The sequence below is a fragment of the Columba livia genome, chromosome 3, assembly GCF_036013475.1.
Source record: "Columba livia isolate bColLiv1 breed racing homer chromosome 3, bColLiv1.pat.W.v2, whole genome shotgun sequence".
Lineage (NCBI taxonomy): Eukaryota > Metazoa > Chordata > Aves > Columbiformes > Columbidae > Columba > Columba livia.
This window is the reverse complement of record NC_088604.1, coordinates 101,468,497-101,491,191: the sequence shown is the minus strand read 5'-3', so window position 1 is coordinate 101,491,191 and position 22,695 is coordinate 101,468,497. Positions and strand designations below refer to the sequence as shown.

The 22,695-nt window shown below is 42.7% G+C and overlaps 1 protein-coding gene across 2 annotated transcripts in view; it reads left to right on the top strand.

Moving 5' to 3' along the window:
* AIDA (axin interactor, dorsalization associated) overlaps positions 1-22,093 on the top strand; it is a 31,482-nt gene extending 9,389 nt beyond the window's left edge. The window contains exons 3-11 of one of the 2 annotated variants that reach the window (XM_065058543.1): positions 1,466-1,519; positions 3,614-3,668; positions 9,307-9,370; positions 9,813-9,919; positions 11,643-11,654; positions 14,865-14,987; positions 17,686-17,808; positions 18,282-18,399; positions 19,386-22,093. In XM_065058543.1, coding sequence (XP_064914615.1) covers positions 1,466-1,519; positions 3,614-3,668; positions 9,307-9,370; positions 9,813-9,919; positions 11,643-11,654; positions 14,865-14,987; positions 17,686-17,808; positions 18,282-18,399; positions 19,386-19,482 — 753 coding nt within the window. In that variant the 3' untranslated portion in view covers positions 19,483-22,093. The remainder of the gene's footprint in view (positions 1-1,465; positions 1,520-3,613; positions 3,669-9,306; positions 9,371-9,812; positions 9,920-11,642; positions 11,655-14,864; positions 14,988-17,685; positions 17,809-18,281; positions 18,400-19,385) is intronic. The other variant, XM_065058544.1, reaches the window with a different exon arrangement.
* The last annotated feature ends 602 nt before the right edge of the window (positions 22,094-22,695 follow it).

Sequence of the window (22,695 nt, the reverse complement as noted above, 5' to 3'; positions counted from 1 at the left end):
AGTGTGGTGTAAGGTGAACCGAAGCTGGAGCTGTGTAGCTTTCAGCCCAGCCTGTTGAAATGAGTGGTGGCCCGGGAGCTGACTGAGGAGGAGTTCTCAACAGCCCTTTGCAGGAGACTCAGGGCAAGGTAGCTGTGAACACGCACCCGTTTTTATCTGCTGCTACAAACCTCTCGGAGCTCTAAAACTTAACCCTCCTTTAAAAGGCCTTTTGGCTTTTGACTGATACTGCATAACTTGCCAGGTGCCCAGACTTTTGAAGTTCTTTCATGCTCAAGTCATGCTCTAGGAAATCTTTTCTTCTCCTTTGCATCCAGCCTGGGGGGAGCTGTTTTTATGCTGGCTGCTTTTAAAGGAGAGAATGAGTTACAGGTGTGTATTTCAACTTTTATCTTGTTTCTGGGGGGAAATTTACATTGAAAATAAACTGCTTTTCTTTATAGCTTTATTGTTGCTATTTTTCTTGCACTGTAAATGTTCCACAGAGCATTTTGGATTATATTTGGCTTTTATCTCTGCCAACAGGCTTAATTGCTCTTCAGTAAAACCTTCTAGTTAATGAATAAGCTTGTGATGGTCAAGCAAGGTGTGTAGGTGTGTCCACTTGATGTCAATTACAGAAGTCTGAGTTCCTCAATTTTTTCAGCTGGTAGTAATAGAAACAAATGGGAATGTTGCTTGAGCTTCTTGCTTTGTGAGACATAAAAGCTTAAGTAGCATTGGCTCCAAAGTAAGGCTGCTGGCAATGGGCTATTTTGAATCCCTTCCCTCTCTTTTACATTTTTAAATAAAAATGAGAAATTACTTCACAGTTTTGCTCTGGGATATTTTAGCTGACAAGTTTGAATCAAATAATCTGTTTCATGCTTCACTCAGAGTTTAAAGGTCTTAGAATTACAAAAATAAAAAGAAAAATAACCCGCCTTTATACTTCCTCTCCCACCAAAACCCACAAAACGGGGCTGTTTTTTCAGTTCTGAGATACTGGGCTTCTGTAACTTCTGAGGGGGGCTGACTTGGTCTGCTGAGATTGTGAACCCGATAGAGGAACTGTAGACACAACTCCCAAAAGGTCAAGTTAGAACAAACCATTCTGTTTTTCAGAAGGTAATATGCTGCTTGGTTTGGAGTTTTTTTCTTTCTCTCCCCTGTCCCTTCAGAACAGTTGAGTTTAAACAATTTATGATGAGGTAGGCATTATTACAGTTTCTGCTGAGTGAATAACCCCCATCTGTGGTGATGAGCTGTGGGAGGGGGGTTAAGTGGCAGATACCTCTTTCATCTATTGCACTTTCAGAAAATCTTGTTCTTGTATAAAAAAAGCTTCTGATGCTGAATTATCTGGTACTGAATAATGGATCTGAAATATTTGAGAGAAAAAGAAATGGTTTGTGTTTATGTTTTTAAAAAGTGAATATGGAAGAACATAACTGCAGTATTAAGTAACTTTTTTTTTTCCTTTCAGAAAACCATAGCTAAAATTGCAACATGCTTGGAACTGAGAAGTGCAGCTTTACAGGTAAAGCTCTTTTTTTCTCTGTAGCTTCATACTTCAGTGAGAGGTAACTGTAGAGCTTTTTAAAGCTATAATAGTTTAGTGTCTTCAGATATAGCCAAAACTTCTGAAAACAGCGTAAACAAACTGTTGAACACTTGGGCTTTCCAGGCTGTCAACATGATGCCACAGGTGGCTGCTTTAAAAACCCTTGAATGCTTATATGAGCGTGTATTAGGGTTTGTACAGGAATTTAACTGCAGGTTTTGTGTCTACAGTTCTTTCTTTAGAACTGATTAGTTTGTCTCCCTAACCTGTGTGCAAAGGTAAAAACATCCCTGGAGTGATCCTTGCACTAATTCAGCTGCTTCACAAATCATAACAGAGCACAAGGAAGAATATCTGCATAGAATTAAAATGATTGGAGGCAGTTATGAAAACTGGCAGTGCTGAAGTCAAGTGTGTGAAAATAATTACTTAGAAGCTACTCTTTGGGCTTTATTTCTTGACTGAAGGCAAATGCCATGGAAGTGAATTTATTTTCTCTCAGCACAATCTTATCCCCAAAGCAAAAGGCAAGTGAGAGAAATTTCCAAAAGAGTGTGGGTGGGGGGCAGTGATGAATTAACTGAAGCAAAGTTTGGGTTACTGGATTACCTCTTGACCAACAAAGAGTGGTGACAGGTACATTTTGCATCAGGTTACTCACAGCAGCGCTCCTGAGTACCTCGTGTTGCTGTAAAAGGTGCAGCAGCTCCATTGTGCTGCCTTGTGACTGTCTGAGAGGCCAGGATACTGTGACAATTTAGGCAGCGTGCTGGAGCTGGACTCTTGAGGTGGGGGCTGACCAGTCTGGGGGCTGTGCAGCATTCAAAGAATTATTTGCTTAGCTCCACCTGTATTTCTGTTTTTATCTAATCTGGGGTGTTTGAACAGTGTCGTACTTGTTCTGAGTCCCTGTGACTTTGTGATGAGGGCAGGTGTGTCCCACGGTGGGACAGCTTCGTGAGTCAGGTCACATCTCAGAGCAACAGCAGAAGATGCAGCAATGTCATAACCTGCCAAACTAAGGAGATGATGTCTTGCAAGAATGGCTTTCACTGCTGTTGGTTCCTCAGCAGTCTTCTACTTGCTGCACTTTTGTTTATTAGCAGTTAGTGTGGTCATCTTTTCCCACTATTCTAACAGTATGGGCATAGCTGCTTTATTGTCCTTTTGTAGTCTTGCAGAAAATCCCCATTGATGCTTGGGCAAAATCAGAGGAAAAAAATAAGTTAGGCCTTAAAGAAATGTTGAAAACAATGAGTAATCTTAAGAGATGCCAAGGGTGCAATGACACAATAGGTAGGACCTGATCCTCTGCCTAAAGAGGACATCCAGTGTCAATTGTCTTATTTGTACCACTTGTCTTGTGCCAGGTCTGCCACTTGTTATTTCAGAATAGACTAGTTCAGCTTGCAAGCTGTTGCTGCACCACCTCAGAATAAAAAAAATTAGAACTTTTCTGTTGAGTTAGTGAGTCTAATAGGCTTACTGAGAAGCAGATGTGTGCCTCAGCCAGATGAGGAAACCGCATCATCAGAGTTGGAGAAAGGAGAGACAGGAATCCCTCTTCCATCTCCAGTGAGCTCTTAGCTGAATGTTCAGTCAAGTTTATCCTGTATACTGGAATTTCTGCCACTGTTACAATGCTGGATGTGTGTCTTGGACTGTGAATGCACCTGTTGGAGCATCACTTTGCAGTGCAGCCCTACAACTAATCTTGCTTCAGAACAGCTTGTTTGGGGAAGAAATAAAAGAGTCCCTCTGTCTTAATGTTCATGTGTGTACTAAGTATGAAAGACAAACGAGTTGCTTTAAAAGTATTTATCTTGCATTAGAGGTTGGATCATGGGATAAGTTTGTTCTCAATAAGTTAGAAGTAATGCATTTTGTGCCTCATCTGTGAACCTAGCCTCTGTTGGGGAGATTTTGTGGGTTTTTTTTAAGACATAGCTTTGAAGTAACGTGGTACGTTTGAACAAAGGAAGTACCTTGCATACTTATTCTAAGATATGGTAGCTTTGTCTGAGGGGGAGGTACATACCAAATTCTAACTCTTTCTTTATAATGTCCTAGTCCACCCAATCACAGGATGAATTTAAGCTTGAGGATCTGAAGAAGTTGGAACCAAGTAAGTATTGTCCTTGTATTTTAAGTGTGTGACATTTATCATTACAGTGGAAATTCTGACAGCAGCATGAATACTGACTGACGACAATGCAGTTTGACAGTAATGCTGGTTTTAGGTGGCTCTTCCAAATATCTGTTACCATATAGACAAAACTTTATGTGTATTAAGGAATGTAATGTGGGTAACGTCAAAGTATATTAGTCCTAGTGTTTCAGGTAATGCATTTGTCTTTATTCTCAAATAAGTTGTTCTTTGAGTGCTGCTAATCTTTGTGCAAAATAGTGATTAAAACTGTCAGTCGTACTGTATATAATCAGCTGGGAAATTTACCTGCACATTTCGTGTTTGAACAGAGTTTCAGTGCTTCGTGGTCTTTCTCCTTGCAGCACGAAGTTTATTTTTGTTTCTGAGAATATATAACTTGTGCTCATGGTAGCGAATCACCTGTCACTTTCCACTGTAATGCTTCCAGACTAACGAAGTTAAAATTCAAAGCGAGGATGTGAGTCAATCTTTGAAGGGTTTTCTCTAATGTTGTTTTTTCCCCAACTGATCCTTGGTCAGTTCTTGGTACATCAGTCCAGAAATAACTTTTTCATGTAGGCAATTATCTATTTATCTACTACGTTTTCCTTCCCATGACACTGGCTGCTTTATTCTCAAAGCATCCTTATGATCAGAGCTTCCACATCTAAGCAATGTTATCCTGAGTGCTAACATTTCTGCTGTTCTTGGGGAACAGGAGATGTGGAAGAGCTGCTTTTGTGCTGGTGAAAGCTGGTTTTCTTTTTTTCCTGTCACAGTTGTATAATTAAGGGGAATGTTTGGGTTAAACATCATGGGCAGGCAAATGTTTACACTTACTGAATAAGCTGAGCTGCTCTGCACTCCCATGCTCTAAGTAACTGGCACAGGATCCTACAGGGCAGCTTGTCAAGAAGCAGGGTGTTGAATTGAGGTTCCTAATCTCTCTACCAAAAACACAGAGTCCAAATGCTTTTAAACTGCTCCCTGAAACTGGCAAGTGAAGGTAAGTTACAAGACTGCTAGGTCTGCGAAGACCATGACTCAGGAAAGGGTTTAACTATGTGTTTGAAATATTAGGTCTTTCTCAATCTGCATATTGCGTATCTGGCCTCTGCATCCTCTGATTTGGGATTATTTTGTGTAGACACTCCTGGTCTCTGTTTACATAGTATTTAAAATGTTGTAATCATTTAACGACTGGGTTTTAGACTCCATTGTGCAAATGCCTTTAAAGTGACAGAATGACCGATGAGGAATCATGTTTTAATTGATCAAACTGTTCTACAAATCAAAACAAGTGACTATTGAAGACTTTAGTCAAAATTTACGTTCTGCCAACAGATGTAAAGCTTCCTTTGAAATGCCTCCTTTTCTTAAAAGCCAATATTTCAACTACAGCACAACAGTCCTGTTTGCTTATCTTGCCCTCTGTCAGGTAATTGATTTTTTGCTGTCAAAAAAAGTGTTTAACACTGTGAAGTGCATTCAGCCCACGCCTCATACAACAAGCAACTATATTAGAACTGAGGAAGAGTGTGTGGCCATCAGTTTTTGAAGACACTGAGTTATTTTTCTTGGAGGAGAACAGATCCTTCTCTGACAACAATTGAACATTGATGTTCTTAATGCTGCCTTCTGACTTGGATTGTTCTGGCTTCCTTCTCTCTGAATTGTGCCTTTTTTGTGGTTTTTAAGTATATCTTGAATAGAGTAAATCTTAATCAGGCCAACACCAGCCATTTTGTAAAATACACCATGAAGTGTTTCAATTTGTGTTGTCAGTTTTCTCTTGTGTTCCAACAGAAAAAGCTAAAAAAAATCTGGGCTGGCTGGCAATGCAAATAAGTGATTCCTTTGTTAGGGCAAGCCATTCTGTTCGGGTGGAAGGAAGACAGCTATTCACACAATTTGGCCTGTTTTAATTACTTTTGTGCCCGAAGCTGTCAAAATGGCTGAGAAATTTGGTTTTGGTGTTGTTATAACAACCGAGGTCCTTAGATTTAGCCTGTTGTTTTTTTTCCTCTTGTGTTGTCAAGTTTTAACTTTTCCTACTTAAGCTTGCATTTCACACTGCTTGGAAAGCAAAGCGGTTGGCTGGTTTGGTTTGTTTATAGGATTTGTCACTGAATCTTTTGTGCTAGAAAAATGCTACAGGAGGGTCCATACATACAAATAGTTCTTCTGAGACAACTACACTGTGTGAAATCATTGCTAACACGCTGGATTTCACAAATCCTCTTCTGGTGAAGGCTTACACCAGTGTTACAATGCACATTACAAATGGATAGGCTGGGCCATCCCGTCTGTCTGTGTTCATGTGTGATAATTGCAGCCACTAAGCAACTAGTTTCAAACTCAATTTATATGTATTATAAAATAAGTAGGTACCTGGTTGTACTGGGGAGCCTGATATCTGAATTGTTTTGTGTTGTCTACTAAAGTACAGGTATCATAGGCTGTTGCTAAACATTGAACTGGGCAGTGGCCTTTACCAAGTGAGTGCCTACTGGTCTTACTGCTCATGATGATCGTTTCTTTTGAAATCTTTCAAGAGAGAGCCAGCTGCTGATAAAATCAATGTGACTTTGTCCAGCATCACAATTGAGAAGGCAGCTTCTGCACGTGAGCCTGCAGAACAGTGTTTTTAAAAGATTTCTGTTGGAAAACCAGCATAAATGCAGCCCATGATGCTGGAATCTGCCTATCACTTACACACGTGGAGACCTTTCTGTGAATCGTGTTCCCAGCAGCAGCATCGCAGAGGGGAGCTGCTCTTTCTCCCAGAGGAGATGTGTGTTTTCTAAAAACAAAGCCAAAAAAGCCCAAACCAACCTCTTAAAGGTGTCTTACTCAGTATTACAAGGGAGATTCCTATTCCTTGTAACCTGATGCTTTTTTCTGTGATCTGGTTATTTTTATTTAAATCAACTGAAACTCACACTTGTGATAAATGTAAAGAGGATTTTCGTTTTCCTCGAAGGATGAGTGTTGTGTTTCTATTTTATTGCTTTTTCTTAGTGACTGGATAAGTGTTTCACCAGGCTGAGTGCTGTAGGTCCACTTATCCTGATGATATTTAAAGGAGCACTTCAGTAAATCGCCCTGTGGCAACTTTGCAAAATGGTTTACTATTAGTGACAAGACAAAGCTGAAGGCATTTTAAAAACTTGATCCACAGCTTTCTGTGGCAAAAGGCCACAGCTTCTGGGTGGTGTTTCCAGAAGTGTTCCTGAGCTAAATGTTCAGCATCACCTTTGTGACCAGCACCCCCAGGATGCTGAACGCAGGCGCTGCCCAGGGCAGGGCTGGTATCAAGGCCTGTATGTGCAGCTGCAGCTCTGGGGCAGGATTGGCAAGATTTTAGGTGCTGGAAAACTGCTTGCCTTTTTCCTGTGCGCATATCCGTGGAGTGCTTTGTGCCCTCTAGTGATGACTGAAATGAATTACTAGAAGGGTTTTTGTTTGCTTGTTTGTTTTCAGGGGATGTAGTGAGAGAAACTGGTAATCACACAGAATCTCAGAATGTCAGGGATTGGAATGGACCTCAAAAGAACATCCAGTCCAATCCCCCTGCCAGAGCAGGAACACCCAGATGAGGTTACACAGGAAGGTGTCCAGGTGGGTTTTGAATGTCTCCAGAGTAGGAGACTCCACAACCTCCCTGGGCAGCCTGTTCCAGTGCTCTGACACCCTCACTGAGAAGAAGTTTCTTCTCATATTTAAGTGGAACCTCCTGTGTTCCAGTTTGTATCCGTTGCCCCTTGTCCTATCATTGGTTGTCACCGAGAAGAGCCTGGCTTCATCCTCCTGACACTCGTAATGGGGAAGAGAGAGGAATCTAGTAGTTACCAACATTTGGAAGGTGGGAGGAGAGTTACTGTAATTTCTGTTCCTTCTGTATAATGTGCCTGTATAACGTAAGAGATCTCGCTTTATGGAACTTTCTCTTCCTGGGACAGTTTCACTTTCTGTCTCTGGTATGATGTAGCTCCCTAAAAGCTGGGGAATTCTGAGAGTGATAAAAATCCCCTTCTTTTCCTGAACCTCAGCTGTGCTGGGAGGTTACTGTCTGCTATTAATCAGCCGCTTTTCCGGTGGGAAGTGGCTGTGATCCTTCATCACCATGCTGAGAGCTGCATTATTGATCCTTTGGAGCAGAAGTCTTCGGAGAGAGAGAGACTGAGACTTGGCATTGGTTTTGTCTGTCACATCCCTGACTGGGGGCAACTTAAAGCTTTCTATGTGTTTATGTATTGTGTCCAGCTGGAATCAGGCAGTACTGAACCTCTCGGGTGGTGGTACAGAAATCAGAGGAGTTAAAAAAAAAATAAATCCGAATGAGCAAAGACTGGAAAGACTCTTCAGATTCCTTATAGTTTACCTGAGGGATGCTTTATAGCATTCAGATGGTGTCTGGTAAGTTAATGATGGAGCCCATGCTGGGTGATGTGACCATGAAGACAGACAAGGAAGCTCTCCTGCTCTGGCTGGGTTGTGGTGTGCAGAGGGGCCTGGCAGTGCTTCCTTGAATGTAACTGGTATTTAAGTACCTCTGGGTATTTGTGTAATGCTGTTTTAAAACAGTTTTGTTCTCCCTTGGGGACGGAGGGAGAAACCTTCCCCGAAGGGAAGATTTCTAAAATGTGCTTTGAGAGGGCTTATTGCAAAGTGAGGCTTGGTGAGGGGACTCAGTTTTTCTACCTCCCCTCCCCCTGCCCAGTCTGGGATACTCATTGTCTGGTAGGAGAGGGCCTCTCCCTGCAGACCTTCTCTTGTAGATTTGTAGGCCTTTTAGCCATCATGAAATGCTCATTTCTTTCACATGCTTTTGGCAATTTTGCTTTTACTCATAAATACTTTTGGAAATAACAGCTAAAGTTGTGATTACTAAAACTTGAGTTAAGTTTCCAATACAAATGGCAAAGCCGTTCTCCACTGAAGGCTGGAGAGTTTAGTTGGTGTCTGCAGGACTCCATGCTCAGAAGTTGTGCTGTATCACTTCTGAATTTTGCCAGTTTGCCCAGATGGTAGAGGGCAGGGAAAAAGAAAGAAGGAAAAAAACAAACTAAAACAAAACCCACCACCAGAAATCCCCACAATGCATCAATGAAGAAGTAGGAAATCTCTACTGAGCGATGTGTTACCAGCATGTTTGGGCTCCCACAGTGGCTGTCTGAATGTCCAGCCTACATCTGTGCTTAAGTGTGTCAGTTCTGGAGACTTCAATCTGTTGAGAGCTGTTGTCAATAACAGCGTCACTCTCCTTTCAATAACCACCAAAGATTGTTACCTTTACCCCAGGGCCTGTAGCCTTTTCTGGTGATGCTTTTGGTTATTGCCATGTTTGTCTTTCCTGCCTGTGTAAATGTGGTGGTGATTAGTGTAGCAGAATTGCAGCTGGCCTGTCTGAATGTTACAGTGATATAGGTCTGATCAGGAACATACTGGTGTTTAAAATACGAGAGAATTTTTTTGCCATGATCCGATATATTTTTAATGTTATTATTTGTGTGAGTGAAGATGATGTGAGAATGGATATAGCTGTGCAAAGTAGTGGACTTAATGCTTGTTTATGGATATGGATTCTTTTTTTCTTCCTTCCTGTCTGCAGTCTTAAAGAATATCCTCACTTACAACAAGGAGTTTCCCTTTGATGTTCAGCCTGTCCCACTCAGGTAAGAGAGAAATGGGTCACTTTATGTACAGGTGTGTATCCAAAATAGAGCACAGCCTGGGACCTGGTGTATATCTGAGACACTAGAATTTCTGGAGCTACCTACTTGCTGCATTGCTTTGGGTAAACTGGTTAAAAAAAACCTTTTGAATTCTGATCTTCTAGGTACTACTAAAAACCCAAGCCCGTGCTTTTGGTAAAATCTTTAGTTTGTAGGCCCCTACATGTCTCTGTATTGTCTCTTGGTTTTAGACTCTGTGCTTTTGATGTGGGCTGAGCTCCTGCAACCTCTCTTGGGGTCTGTAGGTGCAGTTAGTAGCTAATCAGAAGCACAAAATGACATTAAAGCATTGTTGCTCCTGCTCTGTACTCAGATACTGACTTGTGGGTTGAAAGCCAGATGATGAATCTTTGGTCTCATTCTTCTTCCTTACGTTTTACAGGAAGATTTTAGCACCTGGAGAAGAGGAACACTTGGAGTTTGAGGAGGATGATGAGGAAGGAGGAGCTGGAGCAGGGTCTCCAGACTCTTTTCCTGCTAGAGTTCCAGGTAGGGGCAGTAGTGTTGCCATGCCAGCCTATGTAGCATGTGTAAGTTCTGTCTCTGAGAAGCCCCTTTCTCTACCTGTGATTTGAAAAGTTTGAGTGAGGAGCAACAGGCTCCTGTAAACTTTAATACTATATTGGAGAACCACAAACATAACCAGCATTTTTTTTTCTCAGCAAACAATATCTTATTGCAAAACAGTTGTATGGATAACCTGTGAGGGTGGTACCATCTACCTCAAATAATGAGTCCTTGTTCAGACTCGGTATTTTCATTCCATGCACTTTGTTAACTATGCTATGTGAAGTGTTTCAAGTGCATTCAAATGTGGATTGTCTCCACGTTTTTCCTGTAAGGAGCTAGAGATGTGATATGTTAGATCCTGCTAGAGATGTGATATGTTTTTGCTGATTATTTTTGTGCTGCACCAGCTGGTGAGACAATGACCTAGACTAAACCTGAGCTTTGAGAGGATACAGAGCACGGGTAGCTTTGGTTCTGGTAGCTTAAGTCCTCATCCATGTGAAAGCACTTGTAGTACTGGATATACCTACAGATTCAGGAGGAGCTCTTCCGTAACTTCAGCTTTGACTGTTTACTGGGTAAAGGAGTAGGATGTTCCAACAGAGGTTCTTTTGGTTCCTGGTGTAGTTTCTCTGCAGAAGAAACAAGTTTCTAATTTCAGAGCAGGTTGACAAGAATCGTATTTCAGGAAGGAGATAAGAAGTAGGGCAACTAGTACTGGAATTAAGGTCGAAAGAGCTGGGGTGTTGCATTGTTTGTGTCTGGAGAAAACACATCTCTGTCCTTAGATTTGAGCCAATACACAGTACTGAATATGATCCCTGCAGGCTATCCTGATGTAGGTATGCAGAGTCTCCAGCTGTTTATGCTAAGCTCACAAATAGGCTATAATATATTGTGATATTTTATTGCTGACACTTGTAATCTCAGTCTTTGTTATTCACCATGATAAATCCATTTATGATGATGTATTCTGTCTGTCCAAAGTACATCAGAGAGATCTTGAGTAGCTCTTGGTATGGTGGTGAATCAGTAAGACTGTGACCATTGCCACAGTGCCAATGGTTAGAGTTGTACGCATGTAGTGGACATAGAAGCTTAAGAAAGAATCTAAGTTAATGACAGGCAGATTGAGTTTACATTTAAATCATTTTCAAAGAAGTGGGGTGGCCAAATTGGAAAGAGGAGAGGTTTGGGGCATATACTTTCTTAGAGAATTGTTCCTCAGTAAGACCACGCTTTTAAGAGGAAGTGAAGGCAACTCCTGAACTTACTGATATTTTTACTTTGTCATCTACTTGATAAACTGCATATGTGAATTTTATGATTTTTTTTGCATTAAGGTAAACTTTCCTGTAGCTGCAATAATCCAAACCCCTAAGGTGGTTTTGTACTACTTAAATGCAGATCCTGTTTCCCCATTGAATGTAAATTAGTGTGGTGCTTCTTACCTGACTGAAGGTTGGTCTGTTGCGCTTTCTCTGGGTGATGAGACTTAAACAAAAGCAGTTTGCAGCCTTTCTGAGGTGAGCCTCATAAGAAAAGTGGCCTCTCCATATTGAATTGACAGAACTGTGTTGCACTCCTTGCTGCTGTATACCTTTAATCCATAGTGCATAAATGTATTGTCTGACTGACCATGGTCTTGTCTTCTACATGCATGGCTTCATCGTTATCACATTGCACCATTCATCTAACCCAGGAGCCAATGAAGGTATGATATAACCTTTTAGTATATACACTTATTTCTTTGATCATGTTTGTGTAGTTGTTATCTTCATTCAGCTCTTAGTTTCAACCCTCAAAATACAATCTTTGGTAACAATCATAGTACTAAGCATCTGTGCTTTGACCTTTGCTTGCCTTCATCACCACAAAAAGGGAAGGTTTTATTTCTGACACACCTTACATAGCTCCCTAGAAGTCCTGCTGTGCTAATAAAAGCATTCTGACTTGCAGTGTAGCCAAAGGTTGCTAGCTTTTCTGTTGTGGAACACACATTTGATGGGAAATCTTACATGACTAGTACTTCTGTAGTTAGACTTCTGTGTTGTATGGAGCTGAACAGGTGGATGGCTTGCTGCCTCTCATGGCAAAGGTTCCCTGCCTTTCTCCTGGTTACATGATTCTTTATTCTCGTGCTGTGCTGGCAACAGATTCTCATTTTTTCCCCCTTCTCTGAATTGGGGTTTGAGAACGGAGAGACTGAACACCTGTGTCTTGGTGGCAGTGAGCTCTTGGGTTGGTTCACTTTTGTATAGAATCACAGACTCACAGACTGGTTGAGGTTGGAAGAGACCTCTGGAGATCATCCAGTCCAACCCACCTGCTAAAGCAGGCTCACCCAGAGCAGATCACACAGGAATGTCTCCAGACAGGTCTTGAATGTCTCCAGAGAAGGAGACTCCACAACCTCTCTGGGCAGCCTGTTCCAGGGCTCTGGCACCCTCAAAGGAAATAAGTTTCTCCTCATATTCAGATGGAGTCTCCTGTACTTCAGTCTGTGCCCATTGCCCCTCATCCTATCGTTGGGCACCACTGAAAAGAGTCTGGCCCTGTCCTCTTGACACCTCCCTTGAGATATTTATAAACATTGATAAGATCCCCTCTCAGCCTTCTCTTCTCCAGGTTGAACAGACCCAGCTCTCTGTCTGTGCTCCTAAGAAAGGTGCTTTAGGCCCCTCATCTTCGTAGCCCACCGCTGGACTCCCTCCAGTAATTCCTTGTCAGTCTTAAACTGGTGAGCCCAGAAATGCACTTGTAGGAGGACACTTATTTCGCTTGTAGATGCTCCCTTCCCCCTCTGCCAGTGATGCCCTGTGTCTGAAATGGCTGGTGATTTTTCTCCTGAAAAGCCTCAACAAGAGGCTGCTGGAGGCCAACGGGCCCAAGCCGTGGTAGCAGACTGGCAGCGCGATGCCCAGCCCTAGTCAGGTCAGACCATGGAGCGGTTACTGTTGCCTAATGGCTAATTAGCTGATGGCACATTAGCTAGTGGCTCCTGTACAGAGGCTCCAGCCAATGACCTGCTGGAGTGGCTGTGGCTCACATGAGAGGTCACAGTCGGCTGCTGTGATCCATCGTTGGCTTGGGTCTTCCTCCTGTTGAGGCAGAAAGGAAACTGTATTCCTTGGGGACCGTCTGTCCTACTGTTCTCTTACCTGCTGGAAGTCAGCTTGTCTCTTTTTTTTCATTGCAACTCCGTAATTTCACACATTCTGGAAAGCATTTTTCAAGAACAGAATAGTTTTTCTTCAGCCACTGTTTTTATAATAAATGCCAGTTTGATGCATCTTTCAGGTGATTTTTGTGGCCAGTATCCCATTTCTTAGTCCCTTTGAGTGTTGGACAGGAAAACTGAAAGTTAGGCTTGCTCTTGGTTCTTGAGAGCATGCTGCTGTTAGGAAACGAATGAAAGATGGCAGACCAAAGTTTTGTGCCAAAGAGAAGATGGGCTTGCTTCTGCCTTCATTTAGATTGAAATAAGAACCCTGTCTTTGAACATCTGCTCGAGAGACAGCAAGATTGACTAGAGTGTGTATGCTGCTTTGCAGAAATGGGTGCTCTCTAATAAGCTTGCTTTTTGACATTGCTCATACTGTGGTCACAAGCCTGTCCCATTACTTCAGAACGGACAGTGGGTTGAATTCTGCTGTGATGTGTTGTGAAGTGCCTGCGGACACAGTACTTTGGAGGTCATGAGTCTGCTGGCAGCCAAGATGGGGAATACAGAAACACACCGCATCACAGATGTGAATTCAGGTCTTGCTGATGGTCCTGAAAGAGGGGCTGAGTGTGGGAATGCTCATGAAATCTTGCTGGAGCCTTGGCTATCTAGTTCTAAGTTCTAGTTCCCATTTTGCAAAGCAAGTCTTTCTAATAAAACTCCTTGGCTCTCCTGCTCCTCAAGCAGATCAAGAGGAAAAATAGTATCAAGGAAAACCCATATTGGACTTGCCAAAGGAAACTTTTACGTTGTTTAGATCTCAAGCCTTGGGATAACATTTTCTTTTAATTAGAAAACCATAACTTTAAATGAAATTTGCTCATGAGTCTAAGCATTTTCTGTCTTTGTGCTTATTCATCTAATATTGGAGACAGGTCTAAAGCCTGCCAGGTTTTGCTAAAATCAGCATGAAGAAACCTACTCCATTGTTGATGGCAGAGTCTCGTGGCTCTTGGTGATTTTGAACAGTTTGGATTTCTTGCCAGCTGCACTGTCTTCCTCAGCACGGGGAGGATTCACCTACACTGAACACTAAGTTTTGATGCTAAATGTTCTTGACACAGCACTGAGAACTTCTTCCTTAAGGCAGAAGGGAACTTGGGGGATGCAAACACTTTCTTTTTTTAATCTCCTTCCTTTAAGTAGAGGCCAGTAGAACTTAGATAATTAAGAATCTCTCTTCTGGTTCCCTGATGTCCAGTGGGATTTGCAACAATGCCATTTTCCTCCTTATTTTCCCAGCCTAAATGTTCAACATGAAGCCAAGTCATGTTCAGTGGGGTGGGACTCCTGATGAAGTGTCTGAACTTCCTGCCACTGCAGATTGAATCCAGCCTCCCAAACTTAATTCTCAAAAAATGATATCAATTCAGTTCCATGCATGAGTTATTCTGCTTGGAAGCAAGAAAGAACACTTTAAACAACGCTTTTCTCTGTTCTTATGACATTGTTTCTTTATGAATTCATTGGACTTGAGGCAGTGCTGGGGTTTTTTGGTGTGGGCTTTGAAATGTGTCAGAAGATGGCATGTGTCTGTGCACACAGACTTGCCCATAGTGCTGCATACTACTGGGATATGAGTCCTTGGGCTTTGGACCACGTACAGGGAACGGCATCTTCCACGAGAGATGATGGGATGAGCGAGGCATCTGCTGTAAGCTGACGCAAAGGGTTAATAACAATCTTTACTCTTTCCAGGTACTTTATTACCCAGATTGCCATCTGAACCCGGGATGACATTACTCACCATCAACATAGAGAAAATTGGTCTGAAAGATGCTGGGCAGTGCATTGATCCTTACATCACAGTCAGTGTAAAGGGTAATGATTTCTCTTCCTGGCTCCTTGCTTCTAGTTGGGAGAGAGTGTGGTTTTGTGAAAGCTGTATTGACTTTTCAACCTGCTGGGAAAAATATGTGTTAGTACTTGCATTTTGTATTGTGGATTTAAGGCTTCCACTTGAATCAAGGGTGGGCATATTCTGTATTTGAGAGATCCTGGGAGGTGAATCACTGCTTTTCTGTGCCCTCAGGGCTGCCTTTGCCATGCTGGGAGCTGAGTATCAGTGACTGGGCTGACTGTATTTCTGTACTCCAGCTCCCTCAGCTGAGTTCAGATCTGTTTGGGCTGCCTGGACTCCCCAACACAGATTGGTCTCTGGGCTTTCTGGAGATGGTGAACCACAGCCTGCTGGCTCCATTCTTTCTCTGTCATTAAACTCATTTTTTAGTAAAACAAAGAAGCTTAAGGTTTAGAGAGATGGGTATGAAGCTGGGAAGCAAGGCATGTGGATGAAATAAAACAATGTTTTAGCCTTGGCAGTGAAATATTACGGCCAAAGCCAGGTGGGCTAAACTGCCTAACCACTCTGAGAGGTTCCATGAATCTGGAAGAACCTCTTCCTCCGTCAGTCCAGGATAGGCAGCATTAGGATTTCTCACTGTTTCAGATGACAACATGGTTGATGGCTCTTGCTTGAGACTGGGATTTCGAGTGTTCACAGTCTACTGGAAGCATCTGCCTCTTCCCCATTTTGCGTTTTGTAGCAGGAAGCCCCTGCAGTCAAAATTGCTTCCCCTTAACCTGCCCCGCTTGACTTCTGCGAATCTTTACAATCTTTTGAGGCATATAATCTTTTTCTGTTGTTTTTTGTATAAAAATTTGTAGCTGAGCCATCAACCTCCAGTTATTTTCAGTTGCGAATGCGACCTTATGTGTGTCCTCTTTAGAAGTGCATTGGATACCCAACGGAGGGATAAAACACTTGTTAGATGTGTGATCAGGTGCTTCCTCCACCAGACAAGTTCTTTGGCAGAAGTTAAGGTCACAGTATTGAATGTCACCTGAATCCAAGTGATGGTCTCAACTGTAACCTGCCAAAATATATAGATAGAAAGCTTTATCTAGTCCTTCTTCCTGTGATCATTTTTCAATGGTGAAACCCTCCACTTCTCTCTGGATCTCTGAGGAGTTCACCTGTTGGGGTGGGGGCTGGAGCACGCCTCGTGCCTTCCCTCGCTGATACAACTGCCTTTTCCTGTTTTCAGTCTTGGAAACGTGCAGTATTTCTCTGTTTATGGTGTTGCCTTAGGTTTGCAGCCTTATTTTTTGATTGTGTAACTGTTCTTTGGGCTCCACTTCTCTAGTCACTGGTGGATCTTTTTTTGCTTCTGGTATGCCAGAAGGCTGAGGGATGGGTGTCTTCAGCGGTGGGGCTAGCTGCATGGATGGGAGTTTAATCAAATTTAATTAAATTGAATTCTTTCATGCTGAGTTTCTCTTGGCCAACAGGAAAACACCAGCCTGAACGAGGTTCTAACATTTGGATCCTGGAACTTATCAGAACTTGTAAAGCAAACATTCCTTGTTCCTTTCCACTGAAATGTTGCCTTTTCTAGCTTAAATATGTATTGTTAACACTGTTGCTTGCCTTCAGACCTAGCTCTCATTTCTGTTCTGGACCTAAGGGAGACTGTGTATTGCTAGGCTTGCTTTCCCAACAAGTCTTTCTGTTGACACATGGTGCTCTATTTGCTGTAAATGCTGGCTGCCAGGTAATGAGGTAGAGAACAGGATCAAAAAGCGTGTGCGGGCTATCGCCTAGTCTGCTAATGGTGACTTTTTATACTTAATTTCTCAAGATTTTTTGTGAGGAGCAGTAGCTCTGGAAAGTCATTTTGTCCCTATTAGGACTCTCAAGATGCTTAGTAGTTGTTTTTCCTTGGTTCTGTGCCAGGCTGCTCTTGTGCAGGTTTGGAGAGAGCTTTGTTCCTGAGGCCGCGCTGGTGGTCTGAGCGCATCCGTGGTGCGCAGGGCCTCAGCCCGTACCCCGGGCACCATGCCTGTGCTATGCGCTTGGAATTTCGGCCACCTTGTTACAGCTTTTCTCCATCAGAGGGAACGAGATCACTTGTGAGGGGAGAAAAAGGAAGAGAACAAATATAGTCGTGAAAAACAGCGTTGTCAGCGGTGGCTTGTGCCCCAGCAGCACAACCAGAGCGTGGTGCTGACAGCTGGGTCCAACCCGTGGCCCCGTTGTACCTCTGCCTGCGGAAAATCCCAGGGGAATGAGGCACGTTGATTCGGGGCAGCGAAGCAGGGCACACACAGCCTGTGCCAGCGGGGCCCTGCAGAGCCCCTGTGCAGGGGGGCTTTGGTCTGTGTCCCTTCCGACGGTTCAGCTGGAAATTCTGAAGCCCAGCTGGAGTCCTGCTTGCATAGGGTAACGGGATCCTTTTCTGGCAGCACGAAGAAACATGCTCTTCAAGATAAAAAGAGGGATAATTCCAAATATTCGTCTTAAATATTGTCAGGACTTTACTTGCTTTTATGTTGCAATCAAAAAAGAAAATTCATTGCCTGTGAGGGGGCATGATTCCCCCTTTCTTAAGTTTAGGGATAAATCCAGGTGTGTATTAACTTTTTGTGGAAGTATTAGTAGTGATTCATAAACCTCATAAAGCAAGACCTCAAACTCTGAGGAGTTTCTGCCATTCTCATGTTGTTTCTTTTTCTGCAGATTTGAATGGGATCGATCTGACTCCTGTGCAAGACACTCCTGTGGCTTTGAGGAAGGAGGACACGTATGTCCATTTTAATGTGGACATCGAGATTCAGAAACACGTTGAAAAACTAACAAAAGGTACGTAGTGTCGGGGCCTGAAACGGGGCCCAGGAGCTTTGGGAGTGTCAACACTGGGCTGCTCCTGATCTGATGAACAGGCTGTGCTGGAGCTGCTGCTGCAGGGCTCAGGATCCAGACAAGGATAAAAATAGACTTTTGCATCCTGTCTCTCTCAAATTGGTCGTTCTGATGACTTGCAGACAAGGGAGGAATGAAAAGAGATAAAAATGCAGCAGTCTGCTCTGCTACACAGGTATTGAGCTGCTTTATCACCTCCTTAGTCACTGGACAGTTACCTGGGTATGAGTGATTGAGCGAAGCGTACAAGCTTTTGTGAGACTGATGAGCATTGTAAGAACTTGGTGTAGCTTTTGAGTAAGTAACACAAGTGTTAGAGATAATTCCATAGCGCATCTTAATATCAGATAAGTGATCGGGTAACTGTCAACCGTAATTGCTAACTTTTCTATTAAACCCTTTTTCCACTCCAGGTGCAGCTATTTTCTTTGAATTCAAACACTACAAGCCTAAGAAAAGGTTTACTAGCACCAAGTGCTTTGCTTTCATGGAGATGGATGAAATTAAACCTGGGGCAATTGTTATAGAACTGTAAGTGACTTGCAATTATAGATGCCAACAGCAGACAAAATGAACTGGGCTTCGGTTGCAATGTGTGTCAGTTGCATCAAGAAAGGTTTCTTGGACTCATTAGACTGACTTCTATAAGGAACATTCAGTTTTTAATAAAGGGAAGATAAAAATGCTTTTAGGCAAATGAAATGGTTAGAGACTCTTCTCAAAAACTAGCCTATTTCCAAATGAAATGCTGGTGTTTGTAATTAAATTTCGTTTGAAGTTAACAAATTGGGAGGATTTCATTTTGACCTTAGCTTGCGTGCCAGATCAGCTATATTTTAAAAAACAAAACGCTTCACTTCCCACATTCTTCTGCTATAGAACTTCTGTAAAGGAAAACTGATCTGAGAAATGTGATACTGATTTTAAAATGAATTTTATTAACATTTCAAAGCATTGTTGGGTGGTTGGGTTTTTTTCCCCTGCTCTAAACAGAGAAAGAAGTAGACTAGTCAGTGATGCCGCAGTGGTTATGATGTGCTTCCTACCCTCACTGTGTGGCTGAAGGTTCGAGGGAGATTTTTGAGCATGTTTGGTTGGTTGGTTTTGGTTTTTTCGGGAAGAGGGTGAACTTTGTGGTTCTGGGTATCTCTAGGAAGAGAGCATAGCCTGTGCTCGCTGGAGTACGTCTGAAGTACTGAAATAATGAGTACTAAGGAGGAGATACTGCATTTCCTACAGTCCAGAGCACTGCGTCATGAATTCTCCTTGCAAAAAGCTCACATTCATTTGAAAATAGAAATACTTGTTTTGTAAAGATGATAATCCAGAGAAATAACTGGTTTGCTATTTTTTTTTCCTTCCTGTAAATCAATTCATGACTTTCTTCCATTAAGTCTTGTGAGATGTATTTGAAAGATTACAGTAATAAGATCTGTACAGGACAAGATTTCTCAGACGCTTTCATCTTCCTACAGAGCCAGTAGCACTTGGATTAATTTGCATCCTTGTGGTTACAGGTACAAAAAACCCACTGACTTTAAAAGGAAGAAATTGCAACTCTTGACCAAGAAACCACTTTACCTTCACCTCCATCAAACGTTGCACAAGGAATGACCCTAGTTGTGAGACTTCTGTGAACTGAACCGCGATTCCTGGTAGCTGTGTCTAGTAGCCTTAACCTTCCAGGGGCCGGAAAACGACCGAATTCACGCCAGTGGGTCAGATGGGACCATCACACGCCGCACAGCACCACGCCAGGGTCAGAGGCGAGGCTACCATTCCAGTGCAAGATTCTTTTTTGGTTTTTTTAGTACCTTCCAGATAGAAGTTTTTCTGAGAGCCCTGAAATACCGTTGGCTGCTTTTCCTCATTTTACTGTTCATCACTTTTTTTTCTTTTTTAATCTTAACAGTTATTATCCTTTTGCCTCAAACTCCACCCAAGGATGGAGACTGCCCCTTTGCCAAACCTGTAGCAATAAAGATGTGGCAGGCCTACTAACTGTTTACACGTGCTGTGCTATTGTAGTTCCTCTCATCTGCATTTCAGAGTCCTCTGTGGCGGGCTGGGTGGCAGAGGAACAGGGAAGGACCAGGTGGGGCGGGAAGGAGCTGGACGTCCTGTAAGTGATTTCAGGTGGGAGAGAGGAGGATGCTGGGTGGAGTGGGGTGGCCACAGGAGAGCTCCTCAGGCAGCTGTTCTGCTGTGGTGTGGCCAGGAGGAGGACAACTGCAGATGAGAACACCGAACTATGATTTTAACAGCATTGCCTGATCCACTGGCACTGAGTTTTGGTACAAAACACGTTACAGTCTTTTAAATCGCCATTATTCCCTAATAGAGCTGGTTTTTTTCTGTATCTTGTCACAGAGTGATTTGCAGAGGTGGGTGAGGGACAGAAAGGGCTTTTCTCCAGGGCTTCAGCCTCGTGGTGGTGGGTGTTTTGCCATTTCAGGCCCCTCAGTGGTCCAGTGTCAGCTTTCCAGAGGTTTTGCTGAAGCACATCTGGCTAGCAGGTTGCCCCACCTTTTACATGAAACTGCTGTTCTTATGGAAACTGATCGTATGCAGTTTTCTGCATATTTTATGCAAGTCTGGAAACTTACTCTAAAAATTACCTTTTTATGTACGTAGATAGGATTATCATTTATTTTCTATATTTTTTTTGATTTGGTGTGTAATAAGCTGCAGGACATTGGCTTATTATGACACACTTGCATTCACCTTTTGACCTAATAAAGGGACAGAAGTAGAACCCAGTCAAATCTTTCATATATTTTGTGTGGATATTTAATACGATACTTTAAAGTTTGATATACTTCTCGCGTATCTAACTAGTGTCTAAATATTCTGCTATGCTAACAGAAAACCCAGCTCCCAAAACAGTGTCCAATATTAGGTTTATTTTCAACAGTCTGGATGCAAATGTATTGCTGGTTCCTCCTTTCTATCATGTAACCCCAAGATGTTACGTTATGCTTTAAGGGAAGTGATGTTACTTTTCCTCCTGTTATTTGTCTGCCCACAGACAGGTGTTCTGCATTTTTGGCTTTACCATACCGAGTAGGATGAGAAGCTGGTTTTGGAATACCTTCATTTTCTTGCCTTCTCTTTCTTCTGGTACAACTGGGGATGACACTATTTAGGTATTACAATAAAAGTCAGCAGCACTTCCTTAAATTTCCACTACTGGTTGGTGGATAGAAAAACAGAAGTGCAATTGGATTTTCCTGTTCATGGGTCTTTACAATACCTCAGTGGCATTACATCTGATACATTGAACAGCAAGCCCTGAAAACATACCCTGATGAGTTATGGAATTCTCTCTGAATGCAGCATTCAGGAGACCAGATGAAAGGGGGACACATGAATTTTTAATAATTAAAAATCATCCTTTAAAGTCTGCAAAAGGATGGAGCAAAGCAAATACAGCTGAGCTAGTGCTGTAGCTGTGTTACCTGCCTGGGGTGGCTCAGGGCTCTCTGACCTCTGAAGAATCTGTCCTGCTCAGCAAGGGGCGATTCTGGGGCTCTGTCCCAGCTCTGCCACCCTCCCCGCCCCTCCCTGCCGGTGTCACTCTGGGCCTGGTGACGCTGCCGTAGTCAGTGGGTTGTCTGCTCCCCTGTAATTCCGGAAGGCAAAGGCACCCGGCTGGCAGTAGTTCAGGCTCAGGGGAGGGCGCACAGAGCAGCACAAAGCTTGGTGCAGGGGAAGGAAAGATCCCGAGTGTGGAGAACCCGACTTTCAAATACAAATGTTCATTAGTGTGTGTCATTAGGCACTAGCAAAGGGAACCTTCACTTGAATCGCAAACCCCTTCTTTCTGCTGTTTGTTTCCTTGGCTCTTCCCCTGCCTGTAGTTGTCTGTATCAACTCCAGTTATATGAAATGTCAGCTTTGAAGTATTTTTGTTAAATACACAAGTAGACCTTTGTATTTAACTAATTGTGAATTAATGTCTGTAGAGTGTGAAATACCATTTTTAAAGTTATTTCTATCCTTTGTGTTTTTTCTGTGAACTGTCTTTCACTGAAAGGACTACTGCTCCCCGCACCACAAGCTCCTGTATTGTTTTATGCTTTAGTGATGTTCTATCTTGTCTTTAATCTTAAACCTAAAGCTTAATACTTGTACTGTAAGAATGTAACACCTAGATGGCAAGTTTAATGACTGCTTGTACTCTGGCAGTAAAGCTGTAATGGCCTTTCAGTAGGGTTTTATTATGCCTAGTAGTTTTTCTCCTTTTTTTTTCCCTCCCTAAGGCTTTTGTACAGAGCACTGTCGAAAAACTTTAGAGTTGGGACAGCTCTGCCCAATGCTACATACTCATCCTTGTATTAACACTTATACATTCAGAGACTTCTCTGAACATCTACAGGTGTAGGGCATTTTATTTTCTAAAGCTATCCAGTGTTCTGTGTGTGCAAACTGATTTAAAGCAATACAGGTTAATATGGTTTACATGAACCCACTCTGCTTTATGGAACACTTTTTTTTTTTCCTTCTAATATAAGTGAAAAAGGCTGTAAAAACACAGCCTTGCTGCCAAGAAACCTGAATTGGTCTTAAATACTAAGGTGAAAAGTGAGCTCTCAAACCTCGCTTCATGCTGCAGGCCAGTCTTGCCATCTCCTAGTTTCTAGGATCCCAGAGCATTCACCTGTATCTCAAAACAAAGCCCAGCTCTGTCCTGCCCAGCTGAGGATGGCTCTGTCCTCCTTGTCTTCAGTACATAAAGCACAGCCGAAACATGCTAGATGGGCTCGGTGTAAGGGTAACACAGTCGCTAATGCTGCGGCAGCAGCAGTTACTCAGCCGTCATTCAGT